The sequence below is a fragment of the Ovis canadensis genome, chromosome 26 (assembly GCF_042477335.2).
Source record: "Ovis canadensis isolate MfBH-ARS-UI-01 breed Bighorn chromosome 26, ARS-UI_OviCan_v2, whole genome shotgun sequence".
Taxonomy (NCBI): Eukaryota; Metazoa; Chordata; class Mammalia; order Artiodactyla; family Bovidae; genus Ovis; species Ovis canadensis.
In genome coordinates this window covers 44501816-44522509 of record NC_091270.1, presented here as the reverse complement: position 1 = coordinate 44522509, position 20694 = coordinate 44501816, and the positions used below count along the sequence as shown (strand labels likewise).

General features: G+C 43.3%; 1 protein-coding gene and 1 pseudogene across 4 annotated transcripts in view; one reads left to right on the top strand and one right to left on the bottom strand.

Annotated features, from left to right (window-relative positions):
• Positions 1-20694, top strand: part of FUT10 (fucosyltransferase 10) — an 83569-nt gene that overhangs the window by 53997 nt on the left and 8878 nt on the right. For all 4 annotated transcript variants that reach the window (XM_069572879.1, XM_069572881.1, XM_069572882.1 and 1 more), the window contains one exon: positions 18400-19235. In XM_069572879.1, the coding sequence (XP_069428980.1) occupies positions 18400-19235 (836 nt within the window). The remainder of the gene's footprint in view (positions 1-18399; positions 19236-20694) is intronic.
• Positions 6368-7933, bottom strand: LOC138430860 (PC4 and SFRS1-interacting protein pseudogene; annotated as a pseudogene).

Here is a 20694-nt window from a genome sequence, read left to right as displayed (position 1 = left end):
TCTGCTGTGCAGCATGTGGGATCTTATTTCCCTGACCAGGGATCAAACCCTTGTTCCCTGCCTTGGAAGCTTGGAGTCTTAGCCACTGGATCACCAGGAAAGTCCTGCCTTTAATTTTTTTGGTTTTCAAAATGTACACAATTAAGGCATGAACAAATCACTGACACAATTTAAACAATAAATATAGCAAGCGAAAACATTCAACCTTACTTTCTCAATCCCTTCCCCAGTTAGATTTTCCTTCTAGAATTTTTATGTATAATTGAATTCAGCCTGTAGTTTTGTCTTGTTTTTTTTTTTCCTTAAACTGAATCATACCATAGATATATATTGTTTTTTTCCATTTAAACATGTGTTTTAAAGAATTTTTTCACATTAGACTATATCAGTTTACTTCATTATGTCTAAAGTTATGTTGATTCAGTAGTATGGCAGTACCTACATTTACTTAACCATTCTCCTGTCCATGGCTATTTAGGTTGCTGTTTTTCTGTTACATTACCATGAACATACATCTGTCTTTGCCCATATGTACTCTTACTACTCTAGATATTTGATAATGGAGTTATTGTGTCAATGGATAAATTAAATTAAATTTTGGTACACACTGCCAAATGGGCCTCAACAAGGCTACACCAATTTCCCCTCAAAGTTTAAATTCTTTTAACATGTGAAAATTTTGAAACAAAATGAAAATGGATAATTAAATTTTGCAAGCTCAAACAGCAAATTGAGAATTTGCTCTGTTTTCAATAAAATCTTATTTATTGCTTATTTATACATCTGATTTGTATAAAGCTCAGAAAAGACTTTAGACACTTGGCTTATTGATTTAACTTGCCAGCTATAATCTCATGGAGTTTGCATGAGCTCAGGATTAGAATGAGTTTTAATCATTTTCCGTGGCCGACTGCTAAGATGTTTCATTAGAATAAACACTGATGAAAATGTGGTCAGCATGGAATTCTATAGAGCTCTACCTGTGGAGAAGGAAATGGCAACCCACTCATGTATGCTTGCCAGGATAGTCCCATGGACAGAGGAGCCTGGTGGGCTACAATCCATGGGGTCACAGAGAGTCACACACGACTGAGCCGCTGGGCGTGCACACACGACCTCCGCCTGAAACATTTGTATGGAAACTCAGCTAAGAGCCTAGTTCTTTAGTATTTCCTTATGATCCCATTTAAAAAATGTATTTATTTTTGGTTGTGCTGGTTCTTTGTTGCTTGGAGGGCTTTCCCTAGTTGCAGTGAGTGGGGTGCTCTCTAATAATTGTGGTGGTTTCTCTTGTTGTGAAGCACCGGCTTGAGGCATACAGACTAGGCAGTTGCAGCTTATGGGCTTTAGAGCTGGGGCTCAGTAGTTGGGGTGCACATGCTTAGTTACCTTGAGGCATGTGGAATCTTCCCGGACCAGGGATTGAACCCGTGTCCCTGGCATTGGCAGGCAGACTGCCATCCACTGTACCAGACTAGGGAAGTCCAGTATTCCATGTTTAATTTTTATAACTCACTAATCCTTTCTCAAATCATTGGCTCTGTCAGTTTTTTGGTTTTTTTGCAAAGAGTTAATAACTGGATGCTAAAGTGTTGCAAAGACTTTGTTATTATTTATTTTTTTAAATGAGCGGTAGTATCACTAGTCTATCATGAAGTGTTGTCATAAGTAATTAAAATAAAATTGCTCTACTTGTCAGAGCAAATGAGGCAGGAGAAAAGTCCTAAGATGATGTAGTGATTTTTCTCATCTCTTTCTCCCTAACTTAATATGTTTATGTTTACAGAAACCTGTTGACTTCATTGGGTGATGATGCAAGTCATGAAATCAGACGTCTAGGATTGTGAACTGAAATTCTTGTTTGCTTGTGATGGGACTGATATATTAATAATTTGCCAATGACACTTGTATGAAAGATTTCTTTTTTATAATTCTCAGTGGTTCCACATTTGAGTCTATTCCCTTGACACATGCTTGTCGTTAACACCCTTTTTCTTTTTTTAAGAAACATTTATTTGTATATTTTTGGCTGTGCTAAGTCTTTGACTGTGCAGGTTTTGTCTAGTTGCAGCGAGCAGGGGCTACTCTATAGTTGCACCGTGTGGGTTTCTCAGTGTGGCGCCTTCTTCCGTTGCAGAGCACAGGCCCTTAAGTTTGGGCTTCAGTAGTTGCGGTGCACAGGCTTAGTTGCCTTGCAGCACGTGGGATCTTCCTGGACCAGGGATAGAACCCCTGTCCCCTGCACTGGCAAACAGACTCTTAACCACTAGACCACCAGGAAAGTCCCAACACTGGATTTTTACTTTTACTTCTTTCTCTTTCACTACCTCTTCTTGCCCAAATAAGCTCATGTAAAATAAGACCAAAATGTATTTATATTTATTTCCCAAATATCTTTGAGTACCTGCTATATCCAAGATACTATGTTAGGTTCCACAGCAAAGATGAAATAGGACATGGTTCCTCGAAAGCCCCTCTGTCTGCTGGGGGTGCTGTACAGGTGCTCACATAATTATAGTTGAGTGTGAGAAAAGCTATAGTTCAGGCCTATACAGAAGACCATGAAATAATTGAATAGGAAAGAATGGAATGAGGAGTAGGGCAGTTTGGAAAACTCATCTTTCAGATGGGTTCTCCTCCTCAGGTCCATTGGCAGTAGCAATTTAGCCTGTTTTAGAAAAAGAGCAGAAGGAGCATTGTTCTTTTTCAAATTCAACATCTCTGAAATCAGCAAGTATTTTGCGTTTCTGTTGTTCAGTCGCTAAGTCGTGTCCGACTCTTTGCGACCCCATGGACTGCAGCACGCCAGGTTTCCCTGTCCTTCACCATCTCCCGGAGTCTGCTCAAACTCATGTCCATTGACTCGGTGACGCCATCTGACCGTCTCATCCTCTGTCACCCCCTTCTCTCCCTGCCTTCAATCTTTCCCAGCATCAGGGTTTTTCCCAGTGAGTCAGCTCTTCGCATCAGGTGGCCACGTGCATTTCCAGTCTTCCTTCAGTCCATGGAGCATCACCAGTGATGCAGCTGAGACAGTCTGTGTGGGCATGGACGGGGCTGTCCTTCCGTCTGGCATGAGGGGACCACAGCAGCTGGTGGATGTTTCCATCCCCAAACCAGTGAAGGGTCATTTGAGGAAAATGTGAGTTAAGGGGGTGTCAGAAACCTTTCTTTGACAGCTTCTGGTCGCATCGAGAAAGCATCGGCATCAAAAGTTGGGAATGGGTGTCAGTGGTTTGGGAGAAAAATCTTGGAGACAGTAGTGGAGCATTTTTTAAGCAGTCTGTATTGCCAGCAACCTTTTTTTCTTTTTAACTGAGTTGTATTTGACTTGCAGTGTTGTATTAGGATTGCCAGCAGTCTCAACGGCGCAGAGCAAAATAGTGTGTTCAAAAAGAGACTTCAGAGATTGGAAAGTGATTCAGAGAGCTGGACTCTGTGAAAGTGTGTTAGATACTTAAATTTTCACCTCTATATTTCTCACAATATTAACAGGAGTGATAGGTGATAAAAAAGGTATGAGAAAATCTGAAAGGGTTCTTTTAGTAAGTATAAATAAAAATTCTCAATATGTGGAAGCATTGTATCAACAGTTTAATTGGAAATATTTTTCTTTTCCTTATTTTTGGCACACCTTGTGGCAGGTGGATGAGGGATCAAACCTGTGCCTCCCTGCAGCGGAAGAGCAGAGTCTTAACCATTGGAGAGAATGTCTAATGTCATTGGCAGAAAAGTCCCAAAATATTTTTCTTAGTGACACAAAAAATAATAGTACATCTTATAATTTATTTTTCCTGGATTCAATTAAATGTGACTCCCTTCCTTCCTTTCCTAGTTCCTCCCATTCATCCTTCCATCTTTAAAAAGTCACACATGTGCGCACATGTATGTGTGTGTATGTGTGTGTGCTCAGTTGTGCCCGACTCTTTTCAACCGCATGGACCGTAGCCTGCCATGTTCCTCTGTCTGGGCAATTCTCCAGGCAAGAATACTGAGTGGGTTGCCATTTCCTTCTCTAGAGGATCTTCCCAAGACAGCAAAACCACGTCTCCTGCATTGGCAGGCAGATTCTTTATTGCTAGTGCCACCTGGGAAGCCCTTTTTATAAAATGTGGAACATAAACACAGGAGAGGGATCTGGGTGCCTAAGGGATGAGGAGGAAGATACTGTTTCTTACGTAAATCTTTTGTTCACTTCATTTTAATTTTTATGAAAGCCATACATATTCCACATTTAGACCACGAGTCGCTATCTCCTGATGTGACCACTCAAGACTGTCATCTGACTGCTTTGGTTACTACCACCAGATCTCTGAGTATTATAACATGGGGCACGCATGCTGTCACTGAGCTGTGTCTGGCTCTTTGAGACCCCATGTTCCTCTGCCCATGGAATTTTCCAGGCAAAAATACTGGAGTAGGTTGCCATTTCCTCCTCCAGGGGACCTTCCTGGCCCAGGGATGGAACCTGAATCTCCTGGGTCTCCTGCATTGGCAGGCAGATTCTTTACCACTGAGCCAAGTGAGAAGCCTAAGTAACACAGGGATATTGACTATTTCATAATTTTTCAATGTTAGGCATTAACTTCTGACTCTATCTTGGAAGATCAGGATTTATTCTTTTACCTCTTGTTGCTCAACACACACATACACACTCCCCTTTTAGTATCCTTGTCTTCCACTTTTATTATTGTATTTGATAGACCAATGCTCACCATGCATTATATAGCCATCCAAATGATATTCATGGATGAATCAGTATACTGATTACTTTTCTTGTTTACCCTGAGTTAATAATTAGATTTTTTTTAATTGCTTGATTTTTTTTTTGATAGAAAAATTCTTTAATCAAAACAAGTTTACATGTTGACACTTGTGGCTTAACTAGAATAAATTTGTCCAAGTTTAAATTGTGTAAGGACCAAACAGATATAATAGCCAGAGTTCCCTCAAAACAGTGGGTCCTAGTTCCATTATAAGACCTCTCAAAAGCAAAACTCCAATTACTGAAATGATTCCAAGTTTTCATAAAGATGAAAAACAATTACCCCAGAGGTCAAAGCATGCAATGCATGTCACATGCAAACACTGGTATGAAGCCTTTTCCCCTGTATTCCTAGTTTTCAAACATGGGAAGCATCTTTTAAGCTACTGCAAAGCACCAGCTGGCCTAGTATTCAGAATATCTTAGAAATGCTGTTTGTTAAGGTTGTTCTTAAACTTTGTGTTAACCTTGGTTCACTCTCATTTACTCCATATACATGAATATACAGACAGCTTCTTTACTTTGGTCTACTGCCTCGGAGTAACTAGCTTTTTGCAATCCTGTCACATGTATGCATTAGAAATAAAAATTCCCTTCTCATACAGCCATGTTTTCAAATATGTTAGTTTCCTTATATAGTATTTATTTTTATTTATTGCAAAAAAGCATTATGGATTGTGTTTTTTCCAGTTAAAAAAATACTTAATGACTTCTTTAATGAGTGGGACTTTTTAAAAAATTCAGAAACTCGAGACATTTCTCAAAAATAAACTTTTATCATTTAGTTTTCAGTTTCAGCTACTACTACCTGTAAAGGATCTTAAATGGTTGAACCCTAAAAGCCAAATTCATCCCTACGTACACTACTGCTTACTGCAGGAAACTCATGTGACTTTCACTGACTTCTCAGCCACAAAACTAAATTACCTTCAGAAGTTAACATGAGTTTCGCACCTCCTAGAATTGTCAGTTCAATGTCAATTGGGTATCTAGTTGTCATACAAAAAGACGTACAGACTGCACATTGTTACAAAGCAGCAGGATAATGTAGCACAAGGTAGACTGAGATTAAAATCGACTTTGGATAAAAGAAAGGAGGGAGTGAGTGCTTGTATGGACGTAACATTTTATCAACCATAAAAATGCTTAAATTCTACAAAACCCACAACAGTGAAAAGACAGTCTGGTAAATCCAACATTTGTAAAAAAAACTGTGCACAAAACCCATAGTATCTGGGAAAAGAGGAAAGGTTTATACAAGTAGCAGTTTTAAAAATGTAACTTTTTTCTACTATCAATTGCACATTAACATACGCACACTAAATGAAAATATACTACAACCAAAGTCTGGAAGAGCAGTTTCACATTTCCTAAGTGAACTTCCCCTCACATCACTGTATAATGTAGCTGTTAATATTGCACCAAGTACAATTAGCAGTGTTTAGTCACTTTTAAAAAAAGATAAGGAGATTACTCCCTCAAAACAAGTTTCAAACATCAAAACCTATGCTTTCAAAATTTAAAACTTTCAGCAGTCTAAATATTTCAAATGAAGACCATTGCAAACTTCTCAAATGTTCTTTATATTCCAGGTATGTCAACCTAGTTATCTAGTTTAGAATCTTTCAGAGATATTGCAGTCTTTCTCTCTTCACTGGATGGCTTTTTCTTCCTATTGGCCTCGGTTGTCTTTGCTTTCATCACTGTCTCCATTGTGTTGCGGTTGATTACTGTCTTGAGCATCCGATCCTCCATTTAGAGCCTTTGAACCTGTTTGTTCCTTTTCTAGCTTTTTGTTTGGCCCTTTCTTCCCCTTGATCTTCGGTTTTAGTTGCTTCCTCATGCTGTGTTTGTGCGGCAGGGGATTTGTCCAGCACTTGTGTGATCACAGAATCTCCTTCACCAACCAAAAACATGTTCTTAAACTTGTTATACAATATTGCAGACTTTTGCATGATAGCCTGACTTTGAATCGCTGTACTTTTTGTAGCATTGTAATCATCTCTGTGTGTTTTTGAGCTTGTTGCATTGTGACCTGAAGTGAAGCCAGTTCATCCAAGGCCTCAATACATCCATTGACATCAAGGTGATCAATTTTGAGTGAATTGTTAATTTCAGCATGTATCCTTTGAAGCTGAGAATCCATTGATGTTTCTCTCTCCTCCACTTTCTTAACTTCTGGCTTCTTTCCTTCATCTTTATTATGTTACTCAGTTTCCATTTGCTATTCTTGCTTGCCTTTTCTATCTGCGGCTTCTTTCTCCTGTTGTCCTTTGAGCATATCCCCTCTATGAGCAGTTTCAAAGTTTCTTCCACCTTTCCTCTTCACCTTCTTAATCATCTCCTTCCTCTTCACAATCAGAGGTGGATGTAACCCCTGTTTTGGCGAAATCTTTCCTTTTTGATTCAACTTGCTTTTCCCCCTCTTTTTTTAATCTCTTTTCTTGGCTTTTCTTCTTCCTTCTGGCCTTCTTCATCCTTTTTAAGCTGTTTTTTAGGTTGTTTTTCCTCTTGCCCCCTTTTCTTCCCTTTGTCTTCCTCAGTTACCTTGCCACTCTCTGAAGGACAGGGCTGTTTTGCCATTTGGGGGGTCTGCCTCTTGGTTCTGGGATCTTGCCTCTGTAGCTGGAGGCTGTCCTCTCTGACTCACTTTTAGATCAGCAGATGCTGTTCTGCAGGCGCTACTCCGGCCTCCTCAGTTTCTGCTTGTTTTTCTGCCTTTCTCTTCCTCCCTCACCCCGCAGCTTTTGGAGGGGTTACGTCAATTGCTTCGGTAACATTCATTGCTGGCTTTTCCTTCATGTTCGGTGTCTTCCTGTAAAAACACTTGTTTCTTTTTCTTCAACATCAGATGATGGATTTGACTGTTTAGCTGATGCCTGTTGACTTGAAAATTTCACTTTTGGATTATTATCCATCTCCCATAAACCTTCATTAAAGCCTTTTTGTTTTTTTTTGGTTTGCCATACTTTTCCTTATTTCCTGAGTAAGGAAGTACATCCTTTGGGCCTAAAAAAGCAGTCTCATGAGTTCCAAAAAAGAAAATCAGTAGTTTGTTTGTGGGTGGTTTTACAGCTCTGTCAGGAACTTCATCTACTCGAGCTGGTCAGTGAGGATAACCTTTCACCTTGACGAAGATGAGGTCCCAGGTTTGAATTCGCAAGTCATGGTTCAGCGGCGAGGCAGAGGCTCCGAAGCCCAGGAGGTGCGGCGGAGAGGACCGCGAGGGGATCCCGGAGGGTGGACGGGGGCCGGGGCTCCGCAGGCGGGAGGCGGGGAGGATGCCTCGGGGTGCCGGCCACGCCTGCCCGCGTCCACGCTGCCTGCACCACCGGCTGCTGCAGAGGTGTCTCAACTGCTCCGAACAGCAATCGCCGCCACCGCTGCCCTGCTTGATTTTTTAAAAAATGTAATTATCAGAAATTCAGCTTTCAACTGTCTGACCGGTCAGAAGTAAATATTCCTTTCTTTTTCCTGCCTTTGTATTATTCTATGTTGAATTTGGATGGCATCACCGACTCGATGGACATGAGTTTGAGCAAGCTACGGGAGTTGGTGATGGGCAGGGAAGTCTGGCATGCTGCAGTCCATGCGGTGGCAGAGAGTCGTACACGACTGAGCGACTGAACTGAACGTTGAATTATGCTTTCCCTGGTGGCTCGGTGGTAAAGAATCCATCTGCCAATGCAGGAGACCTGTCTGCTAGTCCTGGTTTAGGAAGGTCCCCTGAAGTAGGAAATGGCAACTTACTCCAGTGTACTTGCCTGGAAATCCCATGGACAGAGGAGCCTGGCGTGTTGCAGTCCGTGGGGGTCACAGAAGAGTCAGACACAACTGAATGAGCAACAACAAGAAATGTTGAATTACAGCTAATGGTTTAATATTTATGTTTATAATCATAAGATACCTGAGACCTATTTGGTTCATGTTTGAAGCCACAGAGTTTCCTACTTAATGTTTTCCAAGTATGAGGGTTTGGTAAAACCTTGCTCTTTTAGGAGTGGCTGGGTTTCTCTGAGTTAGTGGTGGTATCTCCTGTCCCTACGTACGTTGCCTTCAATAGTGGGATTCAGAATGGGGGCAAAGAAACACCTGAATGTGGGTTTAATATCAGAGAGTAAATTCTTCACATGCCTTGAGAGAGACCATAAGCTCTAACCAGGGCCATGAAAGTTTCCTGTTGAGCAGAACTTTCTGGAACTTATCAAAGTGGCTGTGCTATCAAGCCCTGGTGACACCAGCTCCTGTCTCCCCAGGCAGAGGGCAGAGCTTTGGCTGCACCGCACAGTGTTATTTCTGCTCCGGTTTCTCCTTGGTCTTCACAGAACCTAATCCTCACTTTTTCTAATTATTACTGGGAAAGACACTGAATTTCTTTTTTTCACTTAGATTTAGAAACTGTCCAGTACTTAAATTGGCTGTTAAGCTTATTGCAGACAGCTGGGGCAGGGAGGTAGCAATTGTAATAGTTTATCTCAAAAACTAAAAGTTGTTTGAGCTTTATGATTTAATCCAAGGCAGGAAATGAGAACAAACTCAGTGAGGTCACTGGAAGTTTAGCTACAGCTGAGATGATTAACAGTAGGTGTGATTTATGAACTATTGCAGTCTCCCACAATAACCATATTTTGCTCATTGTTTCATTAGCTTTTATATCTTTTGGCCATAGAAGTGTTCATTTGTGATGGGTAAAGGCTCTTTAATAAAATCTTTTATTTTATTAGAGCAACAAGAAAGTCTTTATCTCTTTTCAGATTGTGCCAAACATACAGCAAAGAAGATTTGTAATTTGCGATAAAACTTAGAATATGGTCAGGTAGAGTTTCCTGGAAGATCTTCACTTCTACCTCATCATTCTTTGTTCTGCCTAGGTCATCAGTAAGCCTGGCGTGCTGCCGTCCATGGGGTTGCAAAGAGTCGGACACGACTGAGTGACTGAACTGAACTGAGGTCATCAGTATTCTGTCTATTTTTATTAGCAACTCAGAGAGAGACTTTTCCACATAGTACCTGAATGAAGAATGTGCTTTTGATTTCCAGTAATTTGAGGGTTCCTTTCTTAAAGGGAGTCTCGTCTTCTGATTTTATATTTTCTCTTCTTAAATAGAAGGCTTGCATTTTTCCTGCCTCCACGTCCTCACCAGATGGAATAAGAGATTAAACAGAAAGGTGGCTTTCTTAGGGGAAAATGGAAGCCTGGGAAGTGGTAACAAGGGGGTAGAATTGTGAAGAAAGATAGCATTTTTAGAAAAATCAAGGAGAAAGAAACCAAGGGAAAACTCGGAGCAAAACTTGGAATAAAAGTTATAATCAGATAGAAATCTCAAGTTTTGGAAACAGACTTATGTATTAATCGTAGTCTGATAGGAATAAAGATTATCTTAGGCATTTCAAACAATAGGAATTTTTACAGGAATTGATTACAGAGGGGTTGAAGGATCAGTAGAGGAGAAGAAGAGAGAGGAAGGCTGTGTAACCTGTGTAACTGCAGAGAACCTTGGGTCCATTTTGGGTGGAAATTGTTTAAAAAATGGCAAAATCTTCCACGTACATGATGTTTTGTTCCTCATAGGGATTCCAAGGAAAAATGAGCATAAAAAGCTATTTATTGGTCCATCTTGTAAAAGCTTTAGGAACTGCTCAGATCTCTGGGGCTGTACACTGGGCCGCAACTCCTAGGTATTCTGGAGTTCTGTGTTGGAGCTAAGATTCCAAATATCTGTGATGTCGTTGTGATGTCGTTTCTGTAGCTTTATACTTGGGCTTTTAAAGTGTGTCATGTGCCAAAGGTTATAACTCCAATTCTGTGCACCTGAGATCTATTTTTAAAAAATGAAGCATTATGCTCAAAGGCAGAACACCTGGCTTACTGTAAGAGCTTTAAGCCAACCTTGGTGATGACATTGATGGAGAAAAAGAAGACCCATAAAGGAACGGGTTTCAGAGCAAGATGGCTAATTTAGTCAGAGGCCCGTACTTTGTGATTGTCTCTGGACTCTCCAAGCAGAATTTTTCTGAATGCTGCTAGATGTCTGGTCTAAGCTTAGGGGAACAGTCTGGATACAGTATACATTTAGGATCCATCAGTAACTAGGTTTAGTTAAAAACCTCAGTGGAGATGGAACAACAGTAGTTATGTAGACCTGTTTTAGAATAAATCATTGAAAAAGGAGTCATTTTTAAGGAAAAGTGCTAAAAGGAAGTGATCACCCCTCCAGTCACTCCTCTTCCTCCCCAACCATATTGGGTGTCGCTGTTCAGAGGTTTTAAGTCCAACTTTGTATCCTTGCCGAAGACCTGGGTTTGATCCCTGGGTTGGAAAGATCCCCTGGAGAAGGGAAAGGCTAGCCACTCCACTCCAGTATTCTGGCCTGGAGAATTCCATGGACGGTGTAGTCCTTGGGGTCGCAGAGAGTTGGACAGCACTGAGCGACTTTCACTTTCACTTTGTATCTTTGGTTTAAGGAATAGAAAAGGTACATCAGGCATCTGTGTAGTTCAGAGCTTGAATTCCAGCCTCCCAGTAACTGTGCTTGAAGAGGATCATATGCAGCGTGAATCTGGATACTGGAATGTTTATACTTGCTCAGGAAGAGTCTATGTGGTCTTCCTTCAGCTGTTCCCCTTCATGTGGGGCAGAGTCCACAGACCAAGGTCACTTGCTCACCTGTGCCCACAGAGCCCATGCTTCCTGGCTGAGCATCACACTGCACACACCAGGATCCCAGAATCCCTTGCCCCCAAGGCCAAGGTGGGGCCTACTTCCAGACCTTGCAGTGGGCTGTTCTCTGCTTTATCCTCCCAAGGTCAAACTGGGCTGCTAGTATGCACTCCTGGGCTTGATAGATGGCCGGGGGTGACTGCAAACGTGTGGAGTGTAAAAGAAAAATTTCAGAGACTTCCCTGGTGGTCCAGTGGTTAAGACTCCCTACTTCCAAAGGAGAGGGTTTGATCCCCAGGTTTGGGAACTAACATCCCACGTGCTGCACAGTGCAGCCAAAAAAAAAGAAAAAGAAAAATTCTACACTAGACACTTGTTAAAAACAGCAAGGAAGATTTTATTGGAGTTAGTCAAGTAGAAAAGAGAGACTTCGGTATAGAACTGAGCTCAACTCCAAGTCCAGCAAAGACAGCTGGGGACTGAGAGCCAGCAAGAATGAGGAGTCAGCAGAGAGAAAATGACTAAGAGGACAGCAAAGGCAGGAAGATTCTTGCTAAACTGGCGTAACAGGGTTCTTGCTAAAGACAGACTTTAGCCAATGAGTGTGGGGATTGAGAAACTTTTTCAGACATTGAGGGTCCAGGGTCGGGGTGGGGGGTGTGTCTCACTAAACCAACAAGCAGGATTCTTTGCTGCAGCTGGGCTCTGTGGGCCAAGTGCGGGCGGCTGGCCAAGCTTGAGTGATGAAAAGAGCACACGTGATGGAACTTGGCCTTGCAGATTGAGGTCAATTTTCAGTGTCGATGTTTGCAAGATCCCCAGAGTGTGGGACAGAGCCAGGGTGGAAGGAAGGGAGTCCAGGCACCACTGCCATCTAGTCTGGAACTCTTAGGAGCCTGAGAGTCCTGAACTTGAACCTGGCCTTCGGCTGCAAGGTCCTTTGAGGGACTTGAAAGGTGGGGCAGACGTGTTTTGGTGGGGGCTCTTTCAACCAGGGAGAACCCTTACAGACGACACGCTCATTGCTTCCTGAGGCGGCTGGTCAGTGGGGGTCAGAGAGGGAGAGACCCCGAGGAGGGAGAGCAAATGGGTGTTTCCTCTGTGGTGTCCTGAGTGAATGGAGGGCAAGGTCTGAGCGAGTAGGTGAGGGTGAGTCAGCAAGTGAGGAAGAGTTATCTCTCTTCTCCTCTTGTCATGCCCTGCCAGGCCCCAAAGAGAGTCGTGGTTTGTCGTAGAGAAAGATGTTCATTTTGAATAGATGTTATCCATGTTTGGTGTGAACTGTTACTTTGCATGATTTAAAAAAAAAATCATGAGTTGTGTATGTGTGGTAAAGGTAGAAGACAAAACATTTAACAGCCTGTTAGATTGATTTATAGCCTTGAAATATTCAGCCATATGGTGGGTGGGACTCTGTTTGCACTCTTGCCTCTGGCCGTGTGCTGTTAGGAAGGGAACTGCAAAGTTATTGACTGGCCTACAGCACAGGTTCAGTTCAGGGTGGTCTGAGAGATTTCCATGCTTAGAGGTAGAATGCACAGATGCCTAGCTGAACGTGTATCATCGAGAGAGGTCCCTAAGCCCTGGGCGTGTTAGGAACTGGGCTGGGCAGCAGGAGGCGAACAGCAGGCTGGCGAGTGAAGCTTCCTCTGTATTTACAGCCGCTCCCCATTGTTTGCATTATCACCTCCTGTCTGCTCAGCAGCAGCGTTTGATTCTCGATTCTTGCAATTTACAGAGGAACTTGAATCCTACTGTGAACTGCGCATGTGAGGGCCCCAGGTCATGCACTCCTGAACAGGATCATCCCCAAACCATCCCCCCTTCCCCAATCCATGGAGAAATTGTCTTCCACAAAACCAGTCCTTGCCCAGCGGTCAGTATCTTCCAGGAAACCAGTTTTGCCCAGTGTCAAAAACATCGGGGACTGCTGGGCTACGTGACGTAGAATTGATGTAATGGTCAGGCAAGCAGACTCATGAAGAGAGATGGTGGGAGAAGAGAGGAGAACATGGGTCTGGAAGTCGGGACCTCTCTCAGAGTCCCTCTGAAGTGGCAAGAGCCAGGCTGTCTGTAGAAGTGTGTGTGCGGTATTTTTAGGTAACCCGCCAAACCTTACAGAAAATAAACAATCTGATAGGACCTTGTGAATAAGTCTAGAAAATTCATGTGAAATGAATTAGCCATGGACTATGCAGATGATAATATTATCAGGGAGCCCCTTGGCCTAAATTGTTTTCCTCTGCAGTTTTAGATCCTTCTATTGGGGTCTTTTTGCGGGATCACATTTTATGGGCCATACCATTTTACAGTACAGGTCCTTTTTTTAAAAACAGGTGACCTTTGGGGGACATTGTGTGGGAACATTTCTTTTTTCTGAGTTAAGGCATGCCTCTTCCCAAGCGGACTGGGTGTAAGCTGGGTCATATTTCTGTGAGTGTCTTGGGACTGCCGAGAGTCGGTTATTCAACAGCATCAGCATTGTAGCGGGGCCAGTGGTCTCTCTGGTCCTTTGCCATTAGCCACTCTGAAAATTCTGGTTCCCACCAGGGATCTTTAACTTCAGATACACAACTCAAACCAAACTTTCTTCGTAGAGTCGGGTTAGTAACATGTGTTGCCTCCTGCTTTTCCCAGTTTGTGTGGGAATAATAAAAGAAGAGTACATGCCCCTGAAGAAGAAAGAGAGCACATAAACACTTCCTAAAGGATGATCACCCTGCTTCTCTGCCTTTTCAGATTCAGTCCCCGTCATCAGCATCCTAGCACCGTTTGGATTTGACTATTCTAGGGACCTCAGCCAAGAAGAATCAGACTATATATATATATATTTTTTTTTTTTTTTCTTTTTTTGGTAACTGACTTATGTCACTGAACTCAGCACTACGTCCCCAAGGTTCATCCATGCTGTGGCGGTGTCCGCCTCCCCTTCCTGTCTGAGGCGGAAGCACCGTTTGCCAGCATGAATTGTATTCCTTTTGTGCTTCCAGTTGTGATTTCCTTTACAGTGCACTTTAGTGTTGAAGATCTATTTGTCAGCTAATAAAGGGATGAATGAATTTGTCAGTATTCAGGAAACACAAAATAACCCAGAGAAATGGAAGTTTGAATCCGAAGTTGTTACCTGTAAGAGCCAGTGAACATGGCTGTACAAAACTCCTGAACTGGTCACACGCAAGTTAGTCACATTTGTATAGACTTATCATAGTTCAGTTGATTTTCTTTTCTTTGAATACCCCGGTTCCGACTCTTGTTACAGTGGGCGTTGCCCTGGAGTCAGAGCTAAATAACTCAGCTGTTTCCTGACCCACCTCCAGTGCGTGTGTGCCTGCTAAGTTGCTTCAGTTGTATCTGACTCTTGTGACCCCATGGACTGTAGCCTGCCAGGCTCCTCTGTCCATAGGATTCTCCAGGAAAGAGTACTGGAGTGGGTTGCCATGCCCTCCTCCAGGGGATCTTCCCTACCCAGGGATCGAACCTGAGTCTCTTACGTTTCCTGCATTGGCAGGCAGGTTCTTTACCACTAGCGCCACCTGGGAAGCCCAACCCACATCCAAGTACCTTTGAGAAATTGCTCAGTACCGCCACTCGCATTGTCAGTTGTAATATCCTCAGAGACGTATTTTAGGTTTGTTATCGTTGTAACTTAAGATTTCTTGAGTGTAAGCTGTAAGTTTAGGGGAGGAGCTTGCTGGGCAAGATGACATATATTTTTTAATCTTCCTCAGAGAATTTTAGTTAGGAAGAATCTGATTAAAAAAAATACACACACACAACTTATTTCAATGTGGTGTGTGTGTGTGGTATAATGCAAGGTATAATGAGCCTGGAAGCCCTCACCTCCTAGTTAAAAGGAGTGAGAAGCTCATTATAACTGGTCCCAGTTTCATAAGAATAAGTCTCATTCTTATTACCAGCACACAGACTTAGATATTGGCTGTGACGAGGTCTCAACATGTTTACTTCCTCTTATACTTTACAGATGTAGACAAGCAGTGATGAGAGTCAGGCCCCCTGCACGCTCTGAAGCCCTAGTGGTGTCTTTCTGCTTCCTCGCTCAGCAGTTTGGATCTTTGCCGTGGTGTCTGCAGGGTGAGGCGATTAAGAGTCACTCGTGTGCCAGGCACCAGCAGCGGACAGCCCCTGGCATCTGAGTGCCTCTCTCAGAGCACTGGTGCCTGATCGCTAATTCTGGACCCGCTTTCATCTTAACCATATCGCCTCCAGCCTCTAATCGTACATCTGGATCCCTGCCCTCTAGGCCTGTGGCTTGGACTCTGAATCTTCCTCTCCCAGGAAAATGGCCTTGATTCTCTGCTCTGCTTTCTGTGGAAGCTTTATGTTCTAACTCACATTTATCGGTTCAGTGCCCATCACTGGCCACTTGACCAACTTAGAACCTTTGTGAGCAGCTGCCAGTTCAGTGCAGTAAATTGCCTTTGTTCTCAAGTTCTCTTTCATGTCTGATGTTTGTCTGTTAACCATTGCTGGCCGTCCGACTCTGTGCCGATACAGTTCAGGCGTGTGTGCGTATTCTTCTTGTCTGTTTACATCGGGTCTTGGTTGTGTCACGCGCACTCCTCTCTAGTTTTGGTGCTTGGGCTCAGCGGTTTCAGCAAGGGCTTAGTTGCCCTGCTGTGTGTGGGATCTTAGTTCCCCAGCCAGGGACGGACCTGAGTGCCCTGCTCTGGAAGGTGGATTCTTTTTTTTTTTTTTTTAATTTTAAAATCTTTAATTCTTACATGTGTTCCCAAACATGAATCCCCCTCCCACCTCACTCCCCATAACATCTCTGTGGGTCATCCCCATGCACCAGCCCCAAGCATGCCGTATCCTGCGTCAGACATAGACTGGCGATTCAATTCTTACATGATAGCATACATGTTAGAATGCCATTCTCCCAAATCATCCCACCCTCTCCCTTTCCCTCTGAGTCCAAAAGTCCGTTATACACATCTGTGTCTTTTTTCCTGTCTTGCATACAGGGTCGTCATTGCCATCTTTCTAAATTCCATATATATGTGTTAGTATACTGTATTGGTGTTTTTCTTTCTGGCTTACTTCACTCTGTATAATCGGCTCCAGTTTCATCCGTCTCATCAGAACTGATTCAAATGAATTCTTTTTAACGGCTGAGTAATACTCCATTGTGTATATGTACCACAGCTTTCTTATCCATTCATCTGCTGATGGACATCTAGGTTGTTTCCATGTCCTGGCTATTATAAACAGTGCTGCGATGAACACTGGGGTACTGGAAGGTGGATTCTTAACCACTGGACCACCAGGGAAGTCCCCTGAGTATTCTTTTTGCTTCTAAAGGACTTGGGCAGTAAATGCCAAGTAAACCAAGACATGACCATTTTTAGATGCTGGTCTTTCATTCCTTCTCACTGAGAATAAAAGCCTATTATCAAGACAGTAATACATAACCTTCAGCAGTTTCTCTGGGCTCAATATACGTCCTCCAGCATAAACTTCTTTGATCTTTAATTGTTTAAAAGCCTTTCTTGATTAATTGATTTCTCATTGATGTACTGTTTGCACCAAAGAGTATGTGTTTATTTGAGAGGGTGTGCACTGGCATTACATAGTTGATTTTTATGAATTCTACCAGAGAATATGTCTCATTTTTTCTGGAAGAATTTATTTGGTGTGTTTTTTCCCCAGTGGATGCTAGAAGATGGATTTTTTGTGTGTGTGTATACCATTTTCTTGCATTAAAAAAAAAAAAATCAAGTCACTGGGCCAAAATATCATCAGTGTCTGGAACACCTTAGAAATTGTATTATGTATTGTGATATTGTCTTAATTCTTCTTTCTCAGTTATGGAAATTACTTCTTCCTGATTGGGTCTCCACCCACAGTCAGGAAACAATGGTTTACCACATCCATCATTTCTGTCTGCACATTATCATGTTTCAAAGTTTTCCCCAATTAATCCTCTGGAAGCTAGAATCACTCACAATTATAATCCTGTTATGCCTTCTTTATTTCATGATGTGCTTGTTATTTCACATTCATCCTTCAGCGATCTGTAACATAGTGCTATTATCAGCTCTTAAGTCTTTAAAAGCCTCTTATCTACCGTTTTGACTAAGACTGATTCACTGCACTTTGTTGAAAATCGATCATTTTGGATTAAAAAAAAAAATCTCTCCCGTGTATTTGTTCTGGCTACTTTTGCATACTTTCCTTTTTTTTCTTTTCCATTTAATCAATCTGCCAAGCTGGTTTTCTTTCCCCTTTTTGGCTTCCTTTTTCTTTTCTTTTTTAAGAATTGTCTCTCTCTTCGTTTCTCCTTCCCTCTTTGGGTAATGCCTCTGGAAAGAAAAACTCAGTTGCAGGAGGCAGTGAAATAAATCCTTTAGAACCAGACTAGGACACTTCCTCCCATTTCTCTTTTCATGAAACGAGAGGGAGGGTCCCTTTCCTTGGTGACCCTCCCTATGAGCAGTTTCTAGGGTGAAAGCTTCATGATTTTGACCGTTGGGCACTTAAAAAATTATTTCTTCATATATTTATTTTTGGCTGTGCTGGGTCTGTGTTGCTGTGTGTGGGCTTTTCTCTGGTTGCAGTGAGCACAGGCTACTCTCTAGCTGGGGTGTGCGGGCTTCTCATTGCAGTGGCTTCTCCCGTCGTGGTGCACAGGCTCTGGGGCAATGGGCTTCAGGAGCTGTGCCTCCCAGGTTCTAGAGCTCAGGCTCAGTATTTGTGGCGTGTGGGCTTAGATGCTTCACGCCATGTGGGATCTTTCTGGACCAGGGATGGATCCATGTCCACTGCATGGGAAGGTGGGGATTCTCATCCACTGCGCCACCAGGGAAGTCTAACTGCCAGGCATTTTGCAGCCACTGTAACAGGCTTCTTATTTATAGCCTCAAGCTCTTCTGTGTATTAGTCTTCCCAGGTGACTCAAACTGAAACACCAGAATTCTTCTGGACATACTAACATTGTCTTTTTTTCTCCTAGGTACTGACTTTAGCATAGATAGCTTACCTCTGCCTCGGAAAGCCCATCACGACTGGGCCCTTTTTCACGAAGAGTCTCCAAAAAATAATTATAAGCTCTTTCACCAGCCAGTCATCACCTTGTTCAACTACACCGCCACCTTCAGCCGGCACTCTCACCTGCCACTAACCACCCAGTACTTGGAGGGCACGGAAGTCCTGACGTCACTCCGATACCTGGTCCCCTTGCGGTCCAAAAACCACCTCCGGAAGAGCCTCGCCCCACTGGTGTACGTACAGTCCGACTGTGACCCGCCCTCAGACAGGGACACCTATGTTCGAGAGCTGATGACATACATTGAGGTCGATTCCTACGGCGAGTGTCTGCGAAACAAACCTCTCCCTCCACGGTTGAGCAATCCAGCCTCTATGGACGCCGATGGCTTTTACAGGATCCTTGCCCAGTATAAGTTTATCCTTGCTTTTGAGAATGCGGTGTGTGACGATTACATCACTGAGAAGTTCTGGAGACCTCTGAAACTGGGGGTCGTCCCTGTGTATTATGGATCCCCCAACATTGCAGACTGGCTTCCAAGCAATAGAAGTGCTATCATGGTATCAGAATTTTCTCACCCTAGAGAGCTGGCGAGTTACATCAGAGCGCTGGATCAGGATGACAGACGCTACCAGGCCTACATAGAATGGAAGCTGGAGGGCGAGATCTCCAATCAGCGACTTCTCACTGCACTCAGGGAACGGAAATGGGGGGTGCAGGACGTTAAGCAGGACAGCCACATTGACGCATTTGAGTGTATGGTGTGCAGCAAGGTGTGGGATAACATTAGGCTCCAGGAGAAGGTAAGTGGGTCCAGGTTTCACAGAGAGGTGCTGGGATGGCCGTCTTGATGTTCTCTGCTGCTCCGCATTCTTCTGTTGCAGCTGCCCCATCACTGGTCCTCACTTTTATCAGAGAGGCCAGGCTCTGCGAGAAGGATGGATATTTCATTTCTATTTGAGGACTGCCATGAAGTTTACTAGTCTGTCCTGAAGGCTCTAAATTCTCCTTTACTCTTTCTTCTGGAGGTTACCACACTACAGGTGCTGGGCAGTGATGCACAGAAGCTGCAGCGGAGGCATGAAGGCCAAAAAAATTTTTTAAATGGCAAGTTCTGAATCTCATCCACATTTTCAGTCCTTCAGCCCAGTCGTCCCCAGCCTTTTTGCACCAGCAACCAGTTTCACGGAAGACAATTTTTCCATGGACCAGGGGACAGCGAGGGGAATGTTTTGGGAAGACTCAAGTGCATTATATTTATTGTGCCCTTTATTGCTATTACTGCATTGTAATATATAATAAAATAATCATACAACTCACCATAATGCAGAATCAGGAGCCATGAGCTTGTTTTCGTGCAACTAGAAAACATCTCAGGGTAACTAGAGACAGTGGCAGCCACTCCCCAGGGCTAGCAGCACCGCTTCAGCTCCACCTCAGATCATCAGGCATTAGATTCTTATAAGGAGCACCCAGCCTAGATCCCTCGCAGGTGCAGTTCACAGTAGGGTTCATGCTCCTGTGAGAATCTAATGCCAGTTAAGTTGGTCTAGTCAAGTGCCGAATCACTTCAGTTGTGTCTGACCTTTTGTGACCCTGTGGGCCATAGGCCAGGCTCCCCTTGTCCATGGGATTCTCCAGGCAAGATTCCAGGAGTGGGTTGCCGTGCCTGCCTCCAGGGGATCTTTCCAACTCAGGGATCAAACCTGTGTCTCCTGCATTGGCAAGCACTAGTGCCAATTTACCACTAGCGCCACCTCAAGAGCTGACCTAAATTTGGGTTTGCACAACTTTTCTGGCAGTCCAATGTGTAAGACTCTGCCTTCCATTACAGAGGTGAAAATTCCATCCCTGGTCAGGGAACTGAGACCCCACATGCCACGGGTTGTGGCTAAAAAAAGAGAAAAAAGAAAGGTTTGTGTTGTTACTGTTAGGTTTAGTGCTCTACAGCTTCAAATTATTCCAGTATTTATAATTACAATAATCAAAGGTTAAACATCATCAGTATTAACTATGGTAGTTACCTGTACTTACAGTGGGACCTGGCACTAAGTGGTTTTTCTCAGCCTTTCTCCCTTACCCTCAGCTTTTGGCAGGTCCTGTATTGCCGGGTCACAGAGGAGGTCTCCCTTCTCTTGCTTCTCCATCGGCAGTAAACTGCTGTGGCTTGTTGCTCAGCGACTGGCTTGTGGTGTGGGCAGGGTGGGTTCTTTGTTTTCTCGGCAGCATCAGGCTTAGGCAGGTTTTTGCATTCCTGGAACT